Source organism: Centruroides sculpturatus, unplaced genomic scaffold (genome assembly GCF_000671375.1).
Source record: "Centruroides sculpturatus isolate CEXI.00-Female unplaced genomic scaffold, Cexi_2.0 scaffold304, whole genome shotgun sequence".
NCBI lineage: Eukaryota > Metazoa > Arthropoda > Arachnida > Scorpiones > Buthidae > Centruroides > Centruroides sculpturatus.
This window is the reverse complement of record NW_019384662.1, coordinates 240,983-267,606: the sequence shown is the minus strand read 5'-3', so window position 1 is coordinate 267,606 and position 26,624 is coordinate 240,983. Positions and strand designations below refer to the sequence as shown.

At 33.3% G+C, this 26,624-nt stretch overlaps 1 protein-coding gene across 11 annotated transcripts in view; it reads left to right on the top strand.

The window, feature by feature from the left end:
- Nucleotides 1-24,177, top strand: part of LOC111626580 (stathmin-like) — a 56,154-nt gene extending 31,977 nt beyond the window's left edge. For 7 of the 11 annotated variants that reach the window (XM_023370009.1, XM_023370001.1, XM_023370012.1 and 4 more), the window contains one exon: nucleotides 23,389-24,177. In XM_023370009.1, the coding sequence (XP_023225777.1) occupies nucleotides 23,389-23,466 (78 nt within the window). In that variant the 3' untranslated portion in view covers nucleotides 23,467-24,177. The remainder of the gene's footprint in view (nucleotides 1-23,388) is intronic. The other 4 variants (XM_023370011.1, XM_023370008.1, XM_023370010.1 and 1 more) reach the window with 2 other exon arrangements.
- The last annotated feature ends 2,447 nt before the right edge of the window (nucleotides 24,178-26,624 follow it).

Sequence of the window (26,624 nt, the reverse complement as noted above, 5' to 3'; positions counted from 1 at the left end):
TGCAATACAAAACAAAAGGCGGGGCTTACTGAGCAAGGGTGTCGTTTTGCTCCACGATAATGCTCGTCCACATACGGCAAATCAAACTCAAGACCTAATCACATCATTTGGCTGGGAACAATTAGACCACCCTCCATACAGTCCCGACCTAGCGCCGAGTGACTATCATTTGTTTCTGCATTTGAAGAAGCATCTGGCAGGGCAGCGCCATAACAATCACGACGAAGTCAAAACGACCGTTCTGCAGTGGTTGTCTCATCAGGCGGCAACATTCTTTGAGGATGGAATACAAAGGCTGGTCCCACGATACGATAAGTGTCTCAATATTAATGGGAATTATGTAGAAAAGTAGTGTAAAATATGGGTTTTCACATAAATAAAAATTTTGTATAAAATGTTTGCTTGTTTTTTTTTATATTTCAAAACGGTACTTACTTTAAAAACACGCCTCGTATATACACGGTCTTGCATTTTTATTAGTCATGTTTTTTCCGTTTGTGGGGGTTAATTAATTAAAGAATCTGTCCAATGTTGATTGCTTTTCTGTCTTCTTTATGATTTTTCAGAAGTAATTAATAGCATTGTAATTGTAGAGAACCCTAGACCTATTAACCTCAACCTGGTTTGGATGCCATTTTAAGACCGTTGTTCTGTCAGAACAACGTCCTCCCACTTCTTTAAAAGATCTTTAATAGCAGATATCGGCATAAATCTGCATTTTCATAAGAAAATGTAAAAGAATTGTTTCTGTCAGAAATATAAAAAGCTGGAATTACAAGGGAGAATTTCAAAGTTCGGGAGAATACTATCCTATTGGTATATACTGGGTAGAACGTCGATGTCGACGTCTCCCGCGCTCTGAAAAGTTTTGAATTGTTGCCTGAAGACAAAGGAAGACCAATCGGTATTCGTTATTTTATTTCTCTTCTTTTTGTGTTTGTTCAGTCAAGTGTTCGTTATCCGAACATGTGTTCATTGTCCGATCGTAAAAATCTTTCGCAAAAGTGTTCGTTATCTGATTTGTTCGTTAACCGATCACCCACTGTATTTCATGTCAAGTTTAGTAGAATAGATTGATAAATTTAGATACAGGGTTCCATGCACCTGAAAGTAAGGAAAAAGCATGGATTTTCATTAGTGTTCAGAAAATCATGGAAAGTGAAGAAATTGCCAAAAAGTCAAGGAATTCACCTCCTTGGCTGCCTTGTTGATTTTTTGCTGCAATATGCTTGACTAAGTGTAGCAGTCTACTGGCAGCAAGAAGTAATATGGGACAATATAAAAGAGAAGTGGTGTAGAATATTTTTAGGACCCAAAATTTCCTCAAAAATTTATAAAGTACCATTTAAATTACTTTTTTGTATTATTTATCATTTTAATAATTTTGATTGCATAACAAAACAATGTTTCATCCCAGCTTATTAATAAACTTTCTGNCTACTTTTATGTAATAGTGTTTAAGTTTTAATTTTAATAATTCAGCAATTATAAAAAGATGAAATTGTTAATTAGAATAAAAGATAATTTAAAAGTTTGCAAATAAAATTTTAAAGTTGAAATCATAATTTATTAGAATGTTCACTTCAAAATAGCTAAATAGATCAGTAAAAATCTGTAATTTAATTGTTTTTTACATTTAAAACATTACTACACAACATAAAAAATTATAGTTACAGTAAAATGTTGGCGCTGACTTGTGGTTGGCACAAGCTTTTTACATTTTCATTATGATTTTTCTTGAAAGTACTGTACTGCAAGCATATTTTTCGCTTTCTCTTCCGTTAATTTCTGCAACTTTGATACATAGTTTAATAATTAGTTTAACAGAAATTACATTGGATAACAGATATTAGTGATTTTGGCAAATTTAAGGCTTAAAAACTGGAAACATTGATCATACCTGTAATAGATATACTGTAGTTATAGTTTTAAAAATCAATTACTATATTTTCTGGCGTATAAGGCGACTTTTTAACCCAGGAAAATCTCAAAAAATCGGGGTTGTCTTATACGCCAGGTGTCGTCTTATAGGGCAGGTGCTGCAGTCGGTCGGGACACTTGGGGTATGGATAGAGATAGAGTGGCGCTGTGCTAAGAAAAACACACATCTTTCACCCGTTTGGCCCACCTTTGTATGTATCCTATTACCATATCTCTTTCTCTGACTCTCAGATCTCGCTCCTGCAGTGAAGCAGTGCAGGCGTACATGTGTGAGATCTGGGAGGCAGAGGAGGAGGCACGGTAATAGGATACAAGGGTTGGCCATTATAAAAATGTCCAACAGTCAAAACCCCATCATGGTTCCACCAGCAAGAAGAAAGAAATATGAATCCAGTTTGAAACTTAAAGTTGTAAACTTTGCCATAGAACATAATAACTGCGCTGCTGCAAGACAATATGGAGTAACAGAAAAGATGGTTCGGGACTGGAAAGCAAATGAAAAAGCATTAAAGAGTATGCCAAGGGGTAAGTGTGCATTAAGAATAGGCACCCCACATTGGCCAGAACTTGAAAAACATGTAGCAGACATGGTAAATGAGCATTGCCAAAACGGTTATGTAGTGACACACATTTGTTTACACTTCAGTGGGCCAAATCTAACCCAGATCAAAGCAACAGATTTAAGACCACTGTATCCTGGTGTACTAGATTCATGGCAGGGCATAATATGGTACTGAGACAAAAGACAAAAATTGCCTTCAGATCTTGATAGTAAAGTACAGTAGAGAGTCGTTTATCCGAAAGTCAGTTTTCCGAAACGTCAGTTACCTGAAAGAATTACAGTCGGCAAATAAGTGACAGTTTACCTGCTAAGTACCTGCATGTCATAAGCATTTGAATTAAAATTACCATATTGAAATCAAATATGATTTTTTAAAATTTTTATTTGGTGTGCATTGGAAGAGGGGTAGTCTTATAAGACGAGTATATCCCAAACTATATTTTAACTGTAAAAGTCGGGAGTCATCTTATATGCCGGAAAATATGGTAGGTAATCCGATAGTTTAACCAATGTTAACTTGCTTATAATTAAAATTTAAAAAGCTGGTAAATTTTAAAAATTAAATTAATTAAATTTATTTTAATTTTTTACTATGTTTTGTGTGAAACAACAAGAAAACAATTTTTATAGTTATGTTGCAAAAGAAAGAGAGTTGTAGTTATGATTCTATGCACTGAACTTCTATATTTTATTTATGTATAATTGTACAGTAGTTTCATTTGATGTTTATTTCTGTATTTGGCCACCAGTGGCCAAGTGGTCTTCTTACCCTGAACACTGGGAGTTCGGTTGTGGGTTTGCATCTCGCTCAGATGAGCTGGCCATGTGGAGTTTTCTGGGTTTTCTCCATGTCAGTAATGCCTAAATAGGGGCCAGTTTCCATTAAAAAGACCTCCTGGAAGGCATCCCCCTAGGCAGATCACCCAAGTGTTGCATTGCCATAACTTAACAAACATATTTCTGTATTTATTTTATTTAAATTTTATAAGTTTTAAGAATCTCAATTTTCATAATACTAAGGACATCGTAGGAATACAAGTGTGAGGTTCCGGAATTGTCCTGGAACTCACTAAAATAAAAAAACTATATTTTAAGCATATTTGTACAATAAACGGGTTAAATGGTAAAGGGGTGTCTTCGTCCATCTGTACCATGTTTCCCACATACTTATTAGCTCCTCGACTTTCCTGATGTTGGGAGAATTAACTTTATCCCCTTTATTTTCCCAAAGGAAAGAGTAGTTATATCTCACACAAACAAAACTCGAAGTTTCAAATCTTATATTCTAATTGATTTTTGAAATTATGTTAAACCTGAGGAAGGCTATTTAAGATGGCTGAAAACATTAGTTTGTTTAATTAAAATTTGCTATAAAAGTGAGAGAGATGGTTTGTGATATGATTTGCAATAATTATAAGAATTGTAATTAAGGGTTAAAATGAATAAATTTTGTCTGCATTCTTAGGAAAATTTTATGCAAAGACAAAATTTAATGCAAAATTAATGCCAATTCATGCTAGATTTAGTAGATTTATGAATGATTTAGCTAAAAGAATCAAACAATAGTAATGGAAACAATATGATTTGGTTATTTTTATTAAAATGTCTAGCTGTAAATTTGAATTTTGAGTTGGCAACACTACTTTACATTACCAAATTATTGGTAACTTATTAGAGTAGGTTAGATTAGGGTAGAACATGGGTCTCCACTGTGCAGCCATGACGGTGCACATAGGTAAAGTTTAACCTAAAAGTATTTTGCTGCATTTGTTGTAAAATTTTCTCATTAAGTAATATGGGAAAGCATGCATTAGTATCACATGCAAATAGTTTTAGTCATGTTGAAATAAAAAGATTGAAGTCGGAACAAACTTCACTGATAAGGTTCTTAACCCCAACAAATTCAAACTCTTCTAACAGTCAACAAAATGTGTGTGAATTGGCTTCTGTTGTGGAAGATAGATCTAAGATCACTAATGAACAGTCTCTCACTAAATCAACATTTCTTAGCAGCACATTGACACCTTTTGTGATAAAAGATGATGTAATAAAAGCAGAGATAACTTTGGCATTGATAATTGTAAAGAAAAAGATGTCACTCAATTCATGCCCTGATATTAAAAACATTTTCAAAGAAATGTGTCACTGACAGTGCTATAGCCACACAATTTCAATTGAGTCCAGAGAAAGCTTCCTATATAATAAATTATGGCCTAGTCCATTATTTTAGAGAAAAATTGATTGATGCTGTTACAAGTTGTGATAATAGTAATATCTCCTTTGACAAATCACTAAACAAAGTTGCTCAAAGAACTCAAATGGATCTTGTGATAAAATACTGAGACAAGAGTAAAGATAAGGTTATGACCAGATATTTAAATAATCTTTATGGATCATAGTACAGCAGATGATTTTCTCTCTGCGTTTCTGAATGTCTTCATGAATGTCTGAAAGGCCATTAGCCTTTCAGACATTCATGAAGCTTATATAGCACCATGGACTACATGTAAACCACATGTTCCCATTCTCACAAATAATTTATCAACATTCCGTGTCTCCATGTGATCTTTAATTTATTCAGAAAACTTATGTTTACATTTGGTTTGTCGATGCATGTCTGAAGGGTTTTTGGTCTTTCAGGCTTTCTTTTTGATTTGGTAATGGTTTTTCATATGTTTATGTTGTGTCCAAATGTAAACATAAGTTTTCTGAATAAATTAAAGATCACATGGAGACACGGAATGTTGATAAATTATTTGTGAGAATGGGAACATGTGGTTTACATGTAGTCCATGGTGCTATATAAGCTGGTTTTAAAGTAGTAGATTGGAATTTGTTACCACTGTTATGGAGTTTGCTAAAAGACTTGCCCACTTGGTGTGCTGCACATTGCTATAATTGGAAGCAAACTATTTTCCAAAAAGTTTGGTTCAACAAGGTGGTTGGAGAATGGAGTGTGTTTAGAATGTGCAGCAGAAGTTGTTGGAATATATGTGAATCTGTGAAGACATACATAAACAACAGTACAAAGTTGAAAGACAGTAAGGTGGCTACATTCTTGAGACAGGCACTCAATGATCCCTTTATTAAACTTTTATTTTTTTTGATTAATGTAAACAAAGTGAGAGCTTTCTTGCCTGATTTCAGAGCAACAAACTTCTTGCACCCTATCTTTTATAAAGCAGTTGTTCAATTATTAATGAACCTGATGAGAAAGTTTGTGAAAAATGACAGGATCACAGACAAGCAGTTTCTAAAATAGGTTAAATGCTAATGAAAACGTAGTGCATTTGGAGAATTTGGATATTGGTTTTGGAGCAAAAAGGGTTTTAAAAGAATTGAAACTAAGCGACAAAGATAATCTGTGTTTTTTAAGAGATTGTTGAAATGTGCTGAAAGTAATGACAGGTCCCTTCTCAATAATCTTGTGTGTCATGTACAAATGTGTGAAGACTTTGATCAGCTTAGACCAAAAATTATTAAAATGCAATCAAATGTTGGAAAATTGTATTTCAATGTTTTAATGGAGATTCTACATGATACAAACAGGATTGATGAGAAATTTGCTGTCAAAGCAAAAGAACAGTATGATATGCTCTGCAGTAAAGTGCCCATAAAACCCTATTGTACAAAGTTTGAGGACTTCATATCTGAAAGAAGTGATGATGATGGTCTGGACACATTTTATTGTGAAGTTATGAAGGATGATAGGCAATTGCAAAATCTATGGTCTATTATCAAAATTTCTCTTTCTTTCTCACATGGGAATGCAAGTGTTGAGAGTGGTTTCTCAGTTAACAAATCACTTTTGAGTGAAAATCTTAAGGAAGAAAGTTTAGTTGCTCAATGCTTAGTTTATGATGGGATCCATTTTGCAGGTGGTATTGATCAAATAAATATAGACCAGAAAATGTTAACAGTCAGAGGATCTAGACGGCGATATATTGCATCTCTGTAATAGAAAAAAGATATTCAGAAGCAGCAGCAGGCATTGAGGGCTGAAGAAAAAAGAAAACTTACACAACAACTTAAGGATTTAAAACAACACAAGAAAATGTTAAGAAAAGATCATGAAAAGGAAGAAAAAGTGATTGAAATGAAAATAAATACACTTGAGGAGAAAAAGCTAAAACTACATTAATATAATACTTCTTGTGTTTTGTGGATTGTAATTAATTTTTTTTTCTTATTATCTGTATTTTGAACAAAAAGAATTAATACTAAGAAGTTTTCTGTATTTTGATTGTCCATTTTGTAAAAAAAATAAAAATATTTTACAATAAATTAGATGCATTTGTTAGAGTAGCTATAGTATAAACTTACACCTATCCCTCTTTATATACAATCTATTTTTATGTGATTTTGAAATAATGTGGTTGACAAAAGAAAACTTTTTTACATGATTGATTTTTTTACGAGAGAAAAAAATGCTTTATTTGAAAATTTTTAAATTTAATTTGTTGTTAAAATTATGTTGCTGTTTAAAAAAAGTTACTCTTTTTGCTGAAAGATTGGTTTTAAAATTACATGTTTCTAAGTCAAGAGTTCATTTTAAGCATAGTATAAGACTATTTGTATATCAAAGAATACTGTTTGTTGATTTTATGCTACTTTGTATTTACTAGATTTACATACAAATAATAATAAATGATAATAAAATAAAAAGCTCGTGTTTCGTTTGTAAATTGCTTATTTTTTCATTACATTGAAGTTGTGGATTCTATCAAACATTTTTCTACAGGATATGTGTACTGTATTTGTTTAATGTGGCAGTCTTAATATATTATAAACATACATATATATGAGTTTACCTCTATAGTACACCAATCTTAGATATTATATTATTTTAAAAAATTCTTACTGTCGGCATTAAATAGGTTTTTAATATAAAATTAAGAGTAACAAGCAGTTTTGACAAATACAAAATTCTCTCCTTCAGGCAATGAACAGCAGATTTTGAATACATAATGTTCTAATAGAAAGATTAAAAGCTATGACATATTAACCATTTTTCTAAGATTACAACACATCAACATTTTTAAATACATATAAAATACATTTCAGAAGTGTGTAAATTAAAAATCATAAAAACATATGGAACACATGTCATATCGATTGTCCATACAATGTTATAATATCAGATGATAAACAAAAAGGCATACACGTAACATCACCAAATATAGAAAGAAAATTAAAATATAATTATGAATATATAGTGTAAATTAATATCTTATAGATTTGTATAGAGTGGTCCAAACCTCTCCAAATCAAGAGATGATTTGTTACAAACTTTGTATGTTGTTGTATACAAAGACTCCCACAAGTAAAGAATTCTACAGTCTAAACATGGCTATATTAGTTTAACACTTATCCTGCTAGAAAAGTAATAATATGTTTTGCAAATTATTTTGTAAAAAAACAATGAACGTAATATTATGTTCCTTGATATATCATGTTATTTATAGTTTTAAAACGTAAGATTATGTTTGCAGCAAAATGTAAATGAATTTGTTTTTTAACCATCAGAGGGCATTATTGTCTCAGAAATTCAAACAATAAGTTCTTCATTAAGATCACTTGCATTGTTTGATTTGGAGTTCAGTTATAGCCTGCAAGCTTATTTCCACTTTTTTATTTTGTATATTTTAAGTAAAGTATTAAATATGGCTTATACATGTAATGAAGAGCATTTGTTTCAATTTATTAATGAAGAGTTAGACAAATGTAGTGATGACGATAGTGATTTCTTCAATGAGAGGTCTAAAACATAATTGCTATCACTATCTGGTAATGAAGAAAGTACAGGTAATCCATATAATTTTTATTTTGTAGCTATATTATAGTATCTTCAATGCTAGGTAGTATACTGGGCAGCAATTATCTTCCATCGATTCCGATCATGGACAAGGGCTTCAGCTTCCTCCCAAGTCATATTGAGCATCTTCAAATCTTGAAAAGTTGTACGCCAAGTATTCCTGGGACATCCTCGTGGTTGTTTGGGACAGGGGAACTCATTTTATGGCTGTCTTAGGGGTCCTATTGTTCTCCATACAAAAAATGTGGCTGACCAGTCAGACTCTTCTACGAGTGACAATGTTATGAAGTTTACACATTGCACTCCTTTGGAGAACCTCTTCATTGGTGATATGATTAAATATCGGATCTTTAGGATTTGTCATAGACATCTCTGTTGGAAGATATTGAGCATTCTATTGATGTTTCCCGATGTCTTCCAGGATTTGCTAGCATAAACAGCTATCAGAATCATGATGGAGGTGAACGGGTGGAATTTGATTTTCAATGAGATGGATGGTAACGACCAGATCTTGTTCATCTGCCAGAAGACTGTCTGTTGCCACTTTTCCGATGTAACACTTCACGTCCATTTCCGAGTTGCCATTTCAGGAAATAACACTACGCAAGTAGGTAAATCTCTCCTCCTCCTCCATTTGTTGTGCTCTGACAATTACTCCCATCATTTGGCAGTGTTACATACATGCATAATTCTTGACTTTGTGGCATTTATTCTGAGGCCAATTTTGTGTGCCTTCTGACCCAATGCGACCGTGGCATGCTGTAGCATTGTGTTGCTTTCCTCTAATAGTGATATTGCCAGCAAAACCAAATCTCCAAGACGGTACTGGCCAAACCAGTGGATGCTGGCCCCAATGTGTGCACCTTATTCTTCTTCCCACCAATGACATAATCAAGAGCGATGAGGAAGAGGAAAGGGGACAGGCCACAACCCTGCCTGGCTTCTGTCGTAATTTCAAAGAAGTCCGTATGACCACCTTCAGTCTTGACGCAACAACTCAAATGCAGGTATAATGCTTTGAAAATGGTGACAGTTTGTTGGCACTCCATATAATCGCAGGATCCTCCAGAGGGACTTGCAGTGAACACTGTCAAAGGCCTTCTTGAAATCAATGAAATTGATGGCCAATGGGTGTTGATACTTAACACATTGTTTGATGATATTTCGAAGGGAGAAAATTGCTCACTGCACAATCTTCCACAGCAAAACCTGGCTTGCTCCTCCCACAAGCACTGATCGAGGACAATCTGCAGGCGTCAAAGGAGGATGACATATCGCCAGTTGGTACACTCAGAGATATCTCCTCTCTCAGGAATTCTGACTATAGCATTCCTTCTCCAATCCTCTAGGACTTCCCTACATTGCCAGCACCTGTTAAACAATGTTAGATTTTCCAACATGGGCTGCCCTCCATGCTTCAAAATCTCAGTCATAATTTTGTCTAAACTGGCAGCTCTGCTATTCTTTAGGCTCTTAATTGTAAGCTCTATTTCTTCAAGGGTAATATCAAGTGTCCACCTGAAGCTCATCCTGTGTATCCCCAATATTGAAATCATATATGATGGTCAGTTCTGCTTGATAAAATGTTTCCTGAAAATGTTCCATCCTCCTCTTGTTCTACTCATCTTGAGCAATCAGAAGCTTCCCATTTTTGTCTTTTATTGGAATGCTAGAGTTACTCCTCATCCCAGTCAGTTCATTAGCTATGCGGTACAGGGTCTTGGAATCATTCTGGTTGGAAGCCTCTTGTGCTTCAGCACCCTTTCATTCTAACCATTCCTCCCTGTCTTTCTGACAGCTTTTCTTTACATGTCTATCCAACTCTGTGTACCTTTGGCTGAGATGGATAAACTAAGCCATTGTTTTGGTGTGGTTCCTTTTTAAGTTTTGCATCTTTCCTCCTATCAATCAACTTCCACGAATGATCTTGGATCCATTGATCCTTTTGTCTTCCTTGATGTCTTCCAATAATGTTTTGGGTGCACTACATGGTAATGTCTATGAGGTTCCCCCAGAGATCTTCTATATCCGTCATCTCTCCAAGAAGGATGAAGTAATTGTGCAACTCCCGAGTAAATGCTTTGGCAATGATTGGATCATTTAACTTTTTCTCTCTCAAATGGTCTTTTTAGCATGGACTGCCTTTGATTACAAAGTCACTTTTTATTGATACAATAAAAATATTACCCAATTAAAGTGTGCCTGTCTGGTGACTGCCAGGTCTTCTTATGGATAAGCCAATGCTGGAAGTAGGTGTTCCCTACACACACACACACTGTTGTGTTCACAAAACAATGCCAGCCTTTCTCCATTGTCACTCACATTCTCAAGTCCTCGACAATCACCACCCAATTGGGCATTGAAGTTCCTGATCAGGACCTTTAGGTCATGATTTGGGATACCATCATTGGGAGCTGCTCATAAATTTTATCTTTTGTTGTGTCCCCTGCATTGTTGGTTGGCACATGAACTGCACCACAGTTGCTTTAGCGTATCCATGGGTAAAGTGAGCTGTAATAATCCGGTCACTGAAGGGCCTCCATCCAAGTAGTTCTTTTGTTGCTCATTTACTCAGAATAAGACCACCTACAAGTTCGTGCTGCTCTTGATGGCCCATGTACAGAATGGTCTTGCTATCACTACTGATTTGTCGTCCATCTAACCTCACTGACACCAAGAATGTCCAACTGGTTTTCATGAAATGTCCATAATAGCTGAGTGAAGTCTTTCATTCTGATAGAGTATGCACATTCCAATTTTCATATTATTTCTGGTGGAAAAGATTGTTTCTGACATCAGACATCGTTGTCAGTTTCCTCCGATGCTGCCATATTACTTGGAGCCGAAGTTCCACTCATTCAATCAAAATTTCTGCTTATTCTTGCTGTTTCCATAGCACTCATAATTTTTACAGGGACAGGTTGCTAACCCAAAGCCCAACCCTCCTCCTTTTGCATCCAGGCTCAAACAATTATTAGCTAATGAAGCCTAAAATTTTAACCATTTATTTAGTGTAGCTATATAGTTAGTTTATAAAGAATGTAATATTATATTTTTATAATATTACAGCAAGAGTCAGATTCATATATGCCTAACAGTGCAAATGCCATCTCGTCTACATCTGCTATACCATCATCACATCCATTAAAAGCTAGGGTGAGAGCACAGTCTACTGGTGATATGGAAAGGAAAGAAGTGCATCAGGTACTAAATATTACTGTTTCTGTTGTACTGGTGATCATGGTCTTCAGCAGAATGTTGGCATTGATCAAACTAGTGATCCTATTAATTTTTTTACTCATTGATCAATATCTTATTTCAAACATGAAAGAGCAAACAAATTTGTGTGCTAGGCATAAAATTTCCTCTCGTAGGTCTAAAAATGCACTAAGCCCCAATTCCAGATTCAAGTTGTGGAAAACTGATGTTTTGGCAGAAAGAAAAAATTCCTTGCAATAATACTACATTATGTGCATCAATGAAAGGCCTAATTTGGAAAGCCATTGGAGTGAAGACCCTGTAATCAGTTGCAATTTCTGTCTCAATATTATGCCAAGAGATATTTTTTCAATGTTTCACCTGAGTGACAATACTAAGCAGAAAAAGAAAGGAGAAGGCTTTGATGCTTTATACAAAGTGAGGCCTCTAATGAATATTATAATAAAGAAATTTCAAGAAACTTATTATCCTGAGAAGGCTCTAACAATTGATGAGGGCATTTTGCATAACACAATCATAATTAGTGTTTCCAACAGGCCAGTTTTTAAATTCATGGTCCGGATTAATTATTAATTTGTCTGGTTTTTTGTAGAAATTGTGAAATTATGATAAAACAAAATAAATTTATAAAAATATTTGCAAGTATTTTATTTTAACAAAGACTAACTTCACACCCCCCACCTAAAGTTATCTCCATCTTATCCCTAGGCTAAGAGTGACAGAAAATGTACTTTTAAAATTCTAACTTGCAAATATCTCTGGCAAATATTACATTTGTTCCAATACAAGTCCCTAACTTGTTTAAAACTGTTGCCTTGTTCAGTTCTCGGCTGTAAAATTACATTACATATGCCTTACACTGAATCTGATACAAAAGATATATTTATATATTTTAACTTAATATTATTAATGTTGGTATGTGTTATTATTTATAATTATTACTTTTATGTATTATTTTTGCAATTAATATTGACATCGGACTATTATTTTTGGATATGCAACATGTGACTATTGTATTACTTTAATTCAGTGGTTCTCAACCTTTTTTGTTGATGTACCACATTAGCCCATTAGTTGTTTCTCAAGTACCCCTTATATTTTTGTATGCAAATTTTATAATTACTGCGTTAGATGTATACAGCCCTTATAACTGAGCACCATAAAAAAACTAACTAACTATAACTAAAAGTGAATTACTTATTTTACATAAATAATAATAAATTTAATCAGATACATACATTTATTGATAAGTATATTATATAAAATCACAGAAGTCATTTCAATACATGCATAAATTACATTTCCTAAAAATAAATAATTATAATTAACAATAAAGAAAATTTATTTTATTCTACAATAATTTCTAACAAAATTTAATGTTGCGATAAATCTTCAGAAATTTTTTCAAAATTTGGTTCCCACGTTGTTAGAGATTATAATTGTGTACTGACCTTGAAAGTAATGGCTGCAAATTTATAACATGCAGAACAATACACGAATCTTTCAATTTTTGTAACAAACGTAACGTATAAATTTGCTAAATATCAAGTAATGCGCGCATGCAGTGACAAGTATTGCANAATGGCTGCAAATTTATAACATGCAGAACAATACACGAATCTTTCAATTTTTGTAACAAACGTAACGTATAAATTTGCTAAATATCAAGTAATGCGCGCATGCAGTGACAAGTATTGCATGGTGGGGATACGATCCAGGCCTCGTTATTCCTAATAGGCCTACTAGTAGTCCAGTAAAAACACGAAAAGTCCCAATCTTATCGAGCAATAATTAATGCTCGGTTAAACCGTAATTTTACTAGAATACAGGTTTATTCAGCACTAACGGCACAGACAGGCAAATCAAGTGGATAAACAAGTTGTTTGGACTGTTAAAAAGCGAATCGGTGTTTACACTGGGATATTTTAAAGCAAATTTTTGTTGTTTCTTGTTTCTTGTGTTAATAATTTACAGCAAATTGATTAACATACGCCATTTTATAATGAAAGTTAGATGTACCCCTTCGATTTATGCTCGTACCCCCGGTTGAGAACCACTGCTTTAATTAATAATGTATTATGTAAATGTTTACCTTCTAATTTAAAAAAAAAAAATTATTTTCTACTCAATGAAAAAAACCTAAATTTTTTATTTCTAAGTATAACATCCTAATTTTAAAATGTCAGGGTCAGCAGTTTTGAAAAGGTAATACTGATCATAACTAAAAAGTTAATAACTCTTAAATTTATACAAAACTAGTTTACCGTCACATATTGCTGCAATCTCAGAAGAAACGAAATTCAAGCAAACTTGTTATGATAAAATTCAATTTACATTTTATCATTTTTATTGAAACTTATTATTATTATTCATTTTCATCAGGAAAACATTTCAAAGTGTCGTTTCAATTCTATTTATTTATTGGAGTGCTTGCAGATACACGATATTTTTTGTTTTTCCGTCTGGTGCATACACGAATAAATCAGGTTTTCCGACGCGTGAGCTGGCCACATACAGTTGTACATGTGAGAAGCATGGATTCTCCAAATTTAGCCCACATACTCGCAGAGATTGTCAGAAGTGCGATATTCCCCATTTTTATATACAGTGGTGCCTCATACAACGTACTTAATCCATTCCAGGTGCACGTCTGTTAAGTGAAACGTCTGTTATACGAAACGCATTTTCCCATAGAAATACATGTTAAAACATATAATTTGTTCCGCAGCATAAAATAACCAAATAACCGTACTGTACCATAACAAAAAAAATGAAAATGGAGCAGTCACCAATTATGCCGGGTAGTCAGATGTTGTGAGGAGGAGGTGGATGAACACTTTCTTTACACATTCATACAGATTAATTCAGTTTATGTTAAACCTATACATTAATTTTTTTTATTATTGAGGCAGAATCTATTATTTATTTTGTTAAAACACTAGCAGATAGGCCCTGCGTTGCTTGGGCAAAAAGTAATGATAGCGAAGATTAAGATTATTACATTATAGTCAATCTTATCTGTTTTCAAAGAATTCAAGAATTAGGTATCCCTGTTTCCAGACTAATTAGAGAATTTTTAGATGGGTTAAAAAATGTTTGATTTTCCACAAAAACGAAAAAACCATCTGTGTGTGTAAATTTTGCCTGTTGCTTTCTCTTAACACTTCCATTGTTCACACTTCCCTGCGGGGGAAGTGTTAACAACCTCACCCTGCTGGTGGAATTTCGAAAAATCCCTTAGTGTATATTCTTGTGATACCCTATTAAAACGCAAAAAAACCGCATCTGCGCCTGTAAATCTTTCACATTGCTTTCTCTTAACACTTCCATTGTCAAAACCTTAATCCTGTCCCTCTCCCCAGGGGGATTTCAAAAAATCCCTTCTTAGTGTGTGTTCTTGTGACATACCCTGTGTACCAAATTTCAACTCCTAACTGTTTGGGTTCTGCGCTGATTATTATTATTATCAACCCGTCTTGATTATATGTATAGATATATATAATTTACAAAAAACAAAAAAAGCAAGCATATAGTTTGGTGAATTCTTAAGTTTGTCACCCACTCGACTATTGTCTGGCTTTGGTGTACCCGGAATCAAGTCTATTAACTTGTAGTAGTAGTAGTTTTGAACACAGGTCATATTGTCATGTGCAATATTAATTAATTTAATTAGTTAATGAACAAAAAATTCAGAAATTTCTGTCTTGACAATACAGAAATTTTTGAATTTTTTGTTCATTAATACTGCACATGACAATATGACCTGTATAACATCTGATGAGTATGCCCAGTAAAGCATCTTGCTTGCTTAATGTATAATTTCTGAAATAAAAGACTGGATTTGCACACGTAGCTGCAAAGCTGACGTAGGGGATAGATTAATATATAGTAAAATGTAAGCATATAATGAAATTATTACAAAAGTTGCTTCTAGCTCTTGGTATAATTATATTAATTAGTTTTGGGTAAAAAAAAATTGATTTTATTCTTTGAATTTTATTTATTTAGAATTTGTTTGTTAAATACCTGCTGAAGAGGGACATACAAGTCCAAAATGCAATTTGTATGTGTCCAGGTAATTGTAAATAAAACAATTTTAATCTGTGTGACTGTGTTGCTGTAATCTTATACACCAGTATGATAAGTCCTATTAATAGAAATACACTGTTATGGTGATTGAAAGAATAATTTATTTAAAGCTACTTTCTGATATCAAAAACGACCTCCAATAGTTTTTTAATTTTTTTAATTAATAGATTTTATTATATATAAGTTTAATTAAGTCGGGAGGGGGTTTGGAAATCGCAATAAAAATTTAAATTTTTTAAAAATATTTAAAAATACAGTGGTGCCTCGAATAACGGACGCTGCGAATAACGAACTTTCTGTGTGGCCGTTACGTGACTCGAGCAACGGACTGGCTGCGGACAACGGACTTTCCGTTCGGCAGTTATGTGAGGCGACCAATGGACTTTCTGCGAACAAGTGCGAATGGTGTTTCCACTCTTTTGCCGTTGCTAACGACAATCTGCTATTTTTATAATATATTAGTATTATTAGAATATATTATTAGTATATCTGAAGTACAGAGCTCCCGTTGGGATTCGGATTACTCCCTTGTTTATTACGTACATCACCTCAGTGCAGGGTATTTACATTTATTCAAGTGTTGTGCAAATCATGGCTTCTAAAAGCACAGAAAGATGATTTCAATTGAAACAATGCAAGACATCATTAGAAGAAGTGAAAGTTGACAAAAACTTTCTTCCTTGAGAGTTTAAGGAGTTTACCAACACTCATTATCCAAACAGAGCTGAGGCCAACAGTATCAATGATCTCTACAATGACACCCTTGCCCATCATTTCCGACAGGTGTTGAAGAAGAGAGAGAAACAGACCATCTTGGACATGTTTTTCAAGAAACCGGCAGGGAAAAAACAAAGAATGGAACAAGAGGAGTTGACCCTGCAAGCTCCAGAAGCCTCTCCTGAATCTGAATCCGATTAAAAAACAAAAAAAAAAGACCCGCTGCAATGTGTAAAAAGTCTGTATCTGTATGAATGTGTGAAGAAAGTGTTCCTCCACCTCCTCCTCACAACATCTGACTACCCAGCATAATTGGTGACTGCTCCATTTTCATTTTTTTGTTATGGTACAGTACGGTTATTTGGTTATTTTATGCTGCGGAACGAATTATATGTTTTAACATGTATTTCTATGGGAAAATGCGTTTCATATAACGGACTTTTCACTTAACGGACGTGCACCTGGAACGGATTATGTACGTTATACCAGGCACTACTGTATATGGCCAACTAGTATTCACACTACTATAAACCCATTGCCTCCCGAGACTTCTATGAGAATGTCCCGGGAAATCCAACTCCAGCTGTTCTCAAGGTCATCCAGCTGTGTAAACAATGACTCATCAGCGTCAGATTTCACAGAAAGGCGAGACAAAGGAAAACAAAATTAATGCATTTCTTTTGGTTTTTTTCAGTTTTAAGTATTTTTTATGTTTAATTACATTAATATCAAAAATGTCTTTGTACGCAACGGGTTAAGGTGCATAATTTAATACAAAGTGCTAGAAGATCATTTACCTGACTTTATTCGAATTTAGGATGGGGAAGTCGTCTTGGGGCTTCTTTCTTGTGTAAATTTATACAATCTTGTTATCACGTCTGATTTCAAACTGGCATAGGCTGGGGCATGCCTCTAAGATATCTTAAAATGCTCGTTCTTGAATATAAGTGGGATAACTGTTTGTGAAAACATAATTAACCAAGAAAATTAAATCTACTTGCTCTATGTAAAATACTTATCTTGAAATTGTCAAGACACTTTTTCTGTCAAGAAAAAAAATAGAAGTACTGGGAATGGGAAGTGCTCATGGGGCAAGTAATGAAGTGAATCTTGTATTTTCATGAATTCAGAACATTTATCTGTAAGATGTTCAAAATAATTGTTAGGTTCAATTGATTCAAAAGGATTTTTTTTTTGTTCTGGAACGTAACTGTTATTTTGATTTTGATGGTGATTTGGATACACCATCAAAATCAAATTCTATTTTGCCTATTTTGCCTATTTGGCCTATTCAATTTATCCCAATTCTGATTCTTTTGAATACTTTCTAAAGATTGTTTAGAAAAATTAATGATTTACATTACAAGCACAGTATATTTGTGAATTATAATAAACATCAAACTGGGAAATCCAGAATCATTCTTAAATCTTTCAAAATAAACCCAAAAAATTCTCCATTTTTACGTGGATATGCATGCTGTTATTGTGTGCTACAAAATAAATGTGTAATCTTATTTCGGATAAAGTTAATATTGCAACACTACCCTCAAAAAAATTACAGCTAATTCCCTTGTACTCAATGAATTATCCCAATGAGTCATCTAGGATTACCATTTTTGGAAACTGCTTCGTTGGCCAATGCAATGATTGGTTGGGGGAAAGGTGAATAAGAAGATGCACTTCCTTTTTCATGCTTCTCACAATTGGCAATCCTTGTAAATACTTTAATTCCACTGTATTTAACACTAAGCGAGGTTTGGCAAATGATGCAACAAACCAAATAAATACGAGGTCTGTTCAAAAAATACGCAGACTGACATCATAAAACAAAATGTACTTTATGTAGAAGTTACATGTCTGGATCCTCTTCAAAGTACTCTCCTTCCCAATGCACACATTTATCCCAACAGTGTTTCCACTTGTTGAAACAGTACTGGTATGCTTCTTTTGTAATGTTCTTCAGCACCTTCATTGCATTTGCCTTAATCTCAGGAATCATCTCAAATCTTCCTTTCAAGGGTCTTTTGAGTTTGGGGAACAAGAAAAAGTCACAAGGAGCAAGGTCAGGTGGGAAAGAACAGTGATCGAGTGTTTGGTCAAAAACTCACGAGTTCTGAGGGCCGAATGGGCTGGAGCATTATCGTAATGAAGAAACCAATCGCCAATCCTCCACATTTCTGGCCTTTTGCAATAGATTTCAGACCTGAAATCTATTTTTTCAATCATAGTGAACCAGAGTTACTACATTGAAATTCTGAAATGTCTGGCCTATTTTGAAATCACAGTGAACCAAAGTTACTACATTGAAATTCTGAAATGTCTGGCCTCAGACATTTCAGAATTTCAATGTAGTAACTCTGGTTCACTGTGGAGCTTGGGAGAGGTACTCGTGGTGAACAACACCCTTAGCATCAAAGAAAACTGTCATCATCTTCAATCGACTGTCAACCACCCTTAAAATGTTCATGCCACTTGAAACATGCTGTACACTTCATAGCAACATCACTGTAAGCCATGTTGAGCATAGCAAATGTTTCAGTCGCAGATTTTCACAGAAAGTCATTGTTCCATCAGGTCATTCATTCTGAAATCCGACAAACGAAAAAATCGCACTTCACTAAAAACCACATAGCTAATCAACATATAAAGATATCTGCAATCGGAAAATGACTTTATCACCAGACGATCTATACAAACCTAGCGACACCAAGCAGATTCCACTGAAACCAACTGAAGCCACACAATTCAAACAGTCTGTGTATTTTTTGAACAGACCTCGTATTGTCATGAGTTAACTAGTTTATGAATTTGTTCCCTCCAACCACAAATGCCTAGACTGACTCATCTTAAAAAATCATTTTTTTAAAACTCAAAACAGCAGTAAATTTGGACAAACAAGTATTTTCACTGCAAACTGGATTCATGCAATTTTAAAATTTAATGTGTTACAGCCAGGCCTGTCTTTGGTACGTGCGAGGCCCTGGGCCAAGAAAAGCTTGGAGGCTCCCTTAAGGAATTCATAATGGAGGGTTAATGTTCATAATTTTTTTCAATTAGCTTTCTCTGCTAAACATATATTTATGTTTAATAAAATTTATCAAACATAATAATCTTTTGATTGTTTACTGTTTCTAATAATTTTATTACTTGTTGCTCTATTCAATTTTGCATATTTTAGAGGTCTCGAATGTTAGGAGGCTCCTGGGCCTAAGCCTGGCAGGCCCATACCTAAAGACAAGCCTGGTTACAGCATCATCTATGGATCATAACAAAAACTTTCATAATTATAATGAGAATCGTTTTATCATTATAAGTAAACTAATTATTAANCAATCGGATAAACGGTGTGATAATGCATGAAGGACAGACAGATACACACACACACACACACATTCACTTTTATATATATAGAATATATAGATATATGTTCTGCTTTGGTGTTATCTGCAGGAAACAGTATCAATGATAATGCTATTAGAAATAAAAAAAATTGCAAAGCTGTCAAAAAAACACTTCCCTGAGAGATTGAAATTATCAGGAGGACAAAAAAGCCCAAAGAAGATGCATTGTTTGCAGTGATAAGCAAAAGTACAGGAAACCAGCCAGAAAAGATACTTCATATCAGTGTACTGAGTGTGACATAGGACTGTGTGTAACTCTCTGTTTTATTGTTTCAAACAGTACTTCATTATGAAAAATAGATTAGCGATGTATTATATGTTCTTTTAGTTAATAACACATATATTGAAAGCATTATTGTGATTTTCAATTCTTTTTCACTTTGTCTATTTGTTAAACATGCCCAAATAAAATTACAGTGAAATTCATTAAAATATTGCGCACACACATCAAAATTGAGAGTAATATAGATAAATGTTCAACAAATCAGAATCTGTTTTCACTTTTTCCTAGCTTCAGTCAATCGTTTTTATACCCTCGTAGAAAATATAGTAAAATTACTGAAATCAGTCAGCCCACGGGTAAGGAACTAGGTCAGCAGGACCTGCAGGGTAAGTGTTAAGGGTTAGCCCATAACAGTATGTAATTATTTTCTAAGACATTTTTGGCAAGATCAGTATTAGCTGTGCAATTGTTGATGTTACTGATGTTCTTGAAGTTGGTTTGCCAACTTTCTGGAAGTAGCCCCCTATGATCCTCCTACAAATGTAGCTTGTCAAAAGACTCTTCTTTGAGGTGAAAATGCACAAACTTGGATGGCCACTATGTCCATTAGTTAACAAATACACCCACCTGACATATTATTCAGAGAAAGCCCTTGCTGCATTTATCAACAAAGTACTACCCAAATCTGAATTTGTAATATCCTCAACGTTGCAAGCCAAGAAAATTATTATTGATCCACTGGGGGACATTATCAGCAGACTCTTTTCAGTTTTATAAAATAGAGAGAAATTGCATCTATCTCTCTGTTCTAAAATTTGATGCTGTAATGCTAGCTAATGCATTATTACTAAAAAATGCCTTTACAGTTCCACAAATACTCACTATATGGTAAGTCTGCTTTATAGTTACAGAACAATTATTTTCAGTTTAATAACAAATATTTTTTACAAAAGCAGGGAGGACCTATGGGTTCACCATTTTCAGCGATTTTGGCAAAATTGATTATGCGAAGCACTGAAAACAGTGTTCTTTTCCCTGCTTACAATACATTATTCCCTTCTCTATATCAGATATGTGGATGATGATTTAATTGCTTGGGAAGGTACCACCAAAGAATTATTAGCTTTTGTAAACTGTCTTTCTGAAACCTACTCCTCCATATCATTTACTATAGAGGAAGAAAAGGACTGAAATATTGCCTTTTTGGATCTTATGCTACATAGAATATCTACACAGCTCCACTTTATAGTTTATCATAAGTTTGACCTACTCTCCTATATCATACCTTCTATCTTGTTTCAACATATGTAAACAGCAAAATATGTAAATTCTGCCATTTCCATACTTATCTGCAGGACATATTCATACGCTTTGTCACCAGTGCTTATACGCAAGGAACTGTGTCCAGTGGCAACTGCCATATACAAAGTTTGAATATGTTAACAATCTTGTCTGCAGATCTCTCTTTCCACCTACAGCGTTAAAGACCAATATAAAAAATAAAATTGTAGAATTTGCACAACCATCTATTTTGTATTTGGGTGTTGTTACATTACATATAGCATGTGCCTTTAAAAAACAAGGCATAACTTTACCCATTAAACCTCAGTTGTCCCCGTGCTGAATGTTATGCAATGATAGAGATTGCTGGTCCTTGTTAGAAAAATAGGGGTATACATGATCCCTTTACAAGCTCAAACAGGAGCAAAAATCTCTTATATATGGGCCACTTCCAGAAAGTTGTCAAACAGGCTTCAAAAATATCAAAGTGATATCAACAATTGCAGAGCTACTGCTGATCTTGCCAAAAATGTCTTAGAAAATAATTACATACTGTTATGGGCCAACCTTAAACTAATGAAGCTATGTTTAGACTGTAGAAGTTTGAGCTGTTCACTTTTGCAAAATTCTTAAAAAATTAACAAAATTTATATTGACCGTAATCAATAATACCCTAATACGGACAATATTTTAGTAGCTTTTAAACATTAATTTTATTTGTGTTGAGTACTGTTATTACCTTTCTAGTATAAGGTGGTAATTGTAAAAATAGACCAAAGATATAAGATATTAATTAATTCTTTACTTATGGGAGTCTTTGTATACAACAACATACAAAGCTTGTAACAAACCATCTCTTGATTTGGAGAGGTTTGGACCACTCTATACAAATCTATAAGATATTAATTTACACTATATATTCATNATGCCTAACAGTGCAAATGCCATCTCGTCTACATCTGCTATACCATCATCACATCCATTAAAAAGAGCTAGGGTGAGAGCACAGTCTACTGGTGATATGGAAAGGAAAGAAGTGCATCAGGTACTAAATATTACTGTTTCTGTTGTACTGGTGATCATGGTCTTCAGCAGAATGTTGGCATTGATCAAACTAGTGATCCTATTAATTTTTTTACTCATTGATCAATATCTTATTTCAAACATGAAAGAGCAAACAAATTTGTGTGCTAGGCATAAAATTTCCTCTCGTAGGTCTAAAAATGCACTAAGCCCCAATTCCAGATTCAAGTTGTGGAAAACTGATGTTTTGGCAGAAAGAAAAAATTCCTTGCAATAATACTACATTATGTGCATCAATGAAAGGCCTAATTTGGAAAGCCATTGGAGTGAAGACCCTGTAATCAGTTGCAATTTCTGTCTCAATATTATGCCAAGAGATATTTTTTCAATGTTTCACCTGAGTGACAATACTAAGCAGAAAAAGAAAGGAGAAGGCTTTGATGCTTTATACAAAGTGAGGCCTCTAATGAATATTATAATAAAGAAATTTCAAGAAACTTATTATCCTGAGAAGGCTCTAACAATTGATGAGGGCATTTTGCATAACACAATCATAATTAGTGTTTCCACCAGNGCTCGTGTTTCGTTTGTAAATTGCTTATTTTTTCATTACATTGAAGTTGTGGATTCTATCAAGCATTTTAATACAGGATGTATGTACTGTATTTTTTTAATGTGGCAGTCTTTGAAACATATCAACTGTGCAAAAAGAGGGATAGATGTACTCAATGTTCCTAGTAAATAAAATGCTGTTTTATTATGTCAATATTCCACATCGTAAGAAATGTGAGGGTCGGAATTTGGACAGAGTTGGTCAGGAAAAGTCAGGGAATTCAAAACAAAAATTTGAGTAGGAACCCTGTATGTTTGAATGATTTTAAAACACAGAATGACGAACTCATTTATTATCATGTTTTCAAATAAACAATCAAAATGTTAAACTATTTTAGTCAAAATTGCGTAAGTTCATTGTTATGAGTTTTTGTGGTGGTCAAATTTCAAGTTCAGTGTTTGATTTTACAATATTAAATTTAATATATATTGACTTTCTTAACTTTTGTTTTTCTTTTTAGTGAAGATTCTTTCATTAAACTTATTCTATTTTGTTTTTTTATAGGAACGTCATGCAGAAGAAGTCCGACAAAACAAGGCTCAAAACATAAACGAAGAGGAGCCCATCCCTGCTTCTGGCTAAATAAACTGTTACCATTTTTTTTTACTGCCATATAACTGGTATTCTACAAAAATTTTTATATTTAACAAATGGTCAAATTGATTAAAATTAATCTTTTTCATTTCCAAAGACAGTTTGAAAATTTCAACTATATTCAAAACTACATACTAAATTGCTCGTCACAAAAATTCCAGTTATTTGGTAGTCTGCCAAAACAAACGACCAAATCTCAGCCGAGTCTCGAAGTGGGGTTCCAAGTTTTGCATTTTACTACTTGTTTCGATGTCGGTCTTTCTTCCCACGTGTTTGATTTTAAAAACGTAGCTATGTATGTTGTCTAAAATATGCAAATTACTATTCAAATAAATATATATTTGTATTTGCTTGTGGACCAATTGTGGGTTTGTCCACGTTTAAAAGTTTGCCTTAATATAGTATTCTGCATGTGCAGTATTTTTTGTTTTGAAAATTTTGTTTTAGTTTCGTAATGTTCATAAAAAGGTTCAACTATTGCTATATATATATACATACACATATATATATATATATAATATACTGTATTTTTCTACAGATTGCGGTTCACTTTGTGATGGACGCAGCCATTTATGTACGTCGTTTGTCATTGCATGATTGCTGCAATAAGAGCAACTTTTTTGTTTTTAATCAAAAGAATAGCTTTGAAATTAAAACTTGTAAAACTATTTAAATAAAAGCAGTTTAAAAATGTGAAAATTTTCTAATTTATTTGGAATGTATTTAAATTAATTTTGTATTCAGTCTGTTGGACTATTTGTATCTGTATTCAGCAAAATGAATTCTGATTGATCTAATTAATGCCATGTCAGTTTGAAATTAATTAAAAATTGCTTTAAAAATGGGATCATATAAAAGACCACCAATCCTTTCTCTTTTTTCAGGATCCAGTGCAAACATCCTGTATGAAGAGGAAACCACATTAATCTGCATTACAGGTGTTTTGGGTTTCTCAAAACAAATCTTTTTTCTTTCTATGATTTTCTCTAAAATTACAATATACTTTGATAAAATTGTTCCTAGTTTGTAAATAAAACACATTTTTCTAATACAGTGGGTGATCGGTTAACGAACATAATCCGTTCCAAGACTTTGTTCGTTATCCGAATTGTTCGTTAACCGATTATCGATTTACCATAGGTTTCNGACTCACAAAACCTTTCAATATACAATAAAATTATTTAATTGAAATAACAAACGTTTTCGACCTTAATATTCGGTCTTCATCACGTTTTACAAATGATGAGATTCTAAGAACAGTTCTGTGCAATGAATTTAGAACGTTGTGCACGTGTGTTGCTTGGATGCATACATGATATTAACATAACAGCCATGGACCAATTAACAGCCACGGACCAATGGTCGGTGAGCTACAGCCAATGACAGCTTCAAACTACTTTAAACTGCAATAACCCAACTACAAATATTTAATTTTTAAAATCTGTCCAACCAGTACTACTAGGTCAATTTCATACTATGACAGATTGACAAAATAAAACAGCATTTAACTTTAATGTGCCATATTGTAAGGGACACAAGGGTCAATGAATTTGTACAAAGTTGGCCAGGGAAAGTCATGGAATTTAAAACAAATATTTAAGTAGGAACCTTGTAGATGGCCATCTGTATATTGAAAATACTGTTTGTTTTTGATAAATTGGAATTGACAACACTATGGAAATAGTTTCTTTACATATCAGCATGACATATTAGTTCAGAAAGCCAAAAATCAGGTCTTTGGAATCCGAGTTACTTGGAATTTGCTTTCTTCTGGAGTCAGAGCTATATATTATTTGCTCCAGCTTCATGTTGTAGATTTAACTGTTAATATCTTTAACTATTCTCTAGGAAGTTTTGAGCTGTTCACTTACACAAAATTCTTAAAAAATTAACAAAATTTATATTGACCGTAATCAATAATACCATAATAAAGACAATATTTTAGTAGCTTTTAAACATTAATTTTATTTGCATTGAGTACTGTTATTACCTTTCTAGTATAAGGTGGCAATTGTAAAAATAGACCAAACTGTTTTTCAGTTTGTGCATGCTTAATGATGCTAAATAACTGATGACTAGTAATAGTAAGTTAATTTTTTATTTGCTAGTAAACTGGACTTGTGCCACCCGAAGAAGATAGTCATCATAGTCAGAGTAATTTCCTAGCCTATTAGCATGTGCAATACATTAGGTTAATAGACAGTTACCTACATCTGACATTTTGGCATAGAATGGCTTCTGAAGGATCAAGGGACATGGTCAAGGAGGGCATGGGATATATGGGTGACAAAAATTTTTAATCGTTTTCTTTATTAAAAATCATTCTTTTCTCAAAACTAACCACTTTATCTACACATAAGTGAGGTTTTTCTTATTTTATAAATAAGGTTATTTTTATTGAGTAGAATTACAAAATTGTATAGAGGTTATTGGAATTTCCCATGCAAAAATGAGTCAGCTAGTTTGATATATGGTATAAATGAAAATATTTAAGTTTGTAGAATCATTTAAGAAAGTTAAAAACAAAAAGCTATAATCACACAATATAATGGTAAAGAAAAAATAATAAATGAATTCAAAAACTATTATTATTATTTTGTACTTAACAAACCATTTATGCATATTACATTATGAAATTCAAAGCACAGTTTTTAGTTTTAAACTTTTTTTAAAATTTTTTAATTCATATTATAAGCAATACCACAAATATTCTAACTATATTGTAATTTTAAACTTTCCTTAACTAACTTATTGTAATTTTAAATTTTCCCTAAAATCCTTTCGTTGGCTTTGTCGTAACTTCTACATTCATACTAATGTGGAAAACCTTCTAATGCTCTTTCATAATCCATTTATAAAAAATCCTATTCTCACTTCCTCAGCCGTATCTTTACAAATATAAACAAAACACCAAACTCTTGCTGAGCTTATTATTACTTTAATTTCAAACGTTTTCAGCCCAATTCCAATAGGCCATCTTCAAGAACTATTCGAATACAACTTTCGAATAAATTTTAAATTTAAACTTTTAACATAAACTGTAACTATTAACTATTTAACATATTTTTAAATATCACCGTAAACCATTAAATATTTAACTAAAAAATTTTAACATATTATATGATAAACATAAATAATATAAAAAA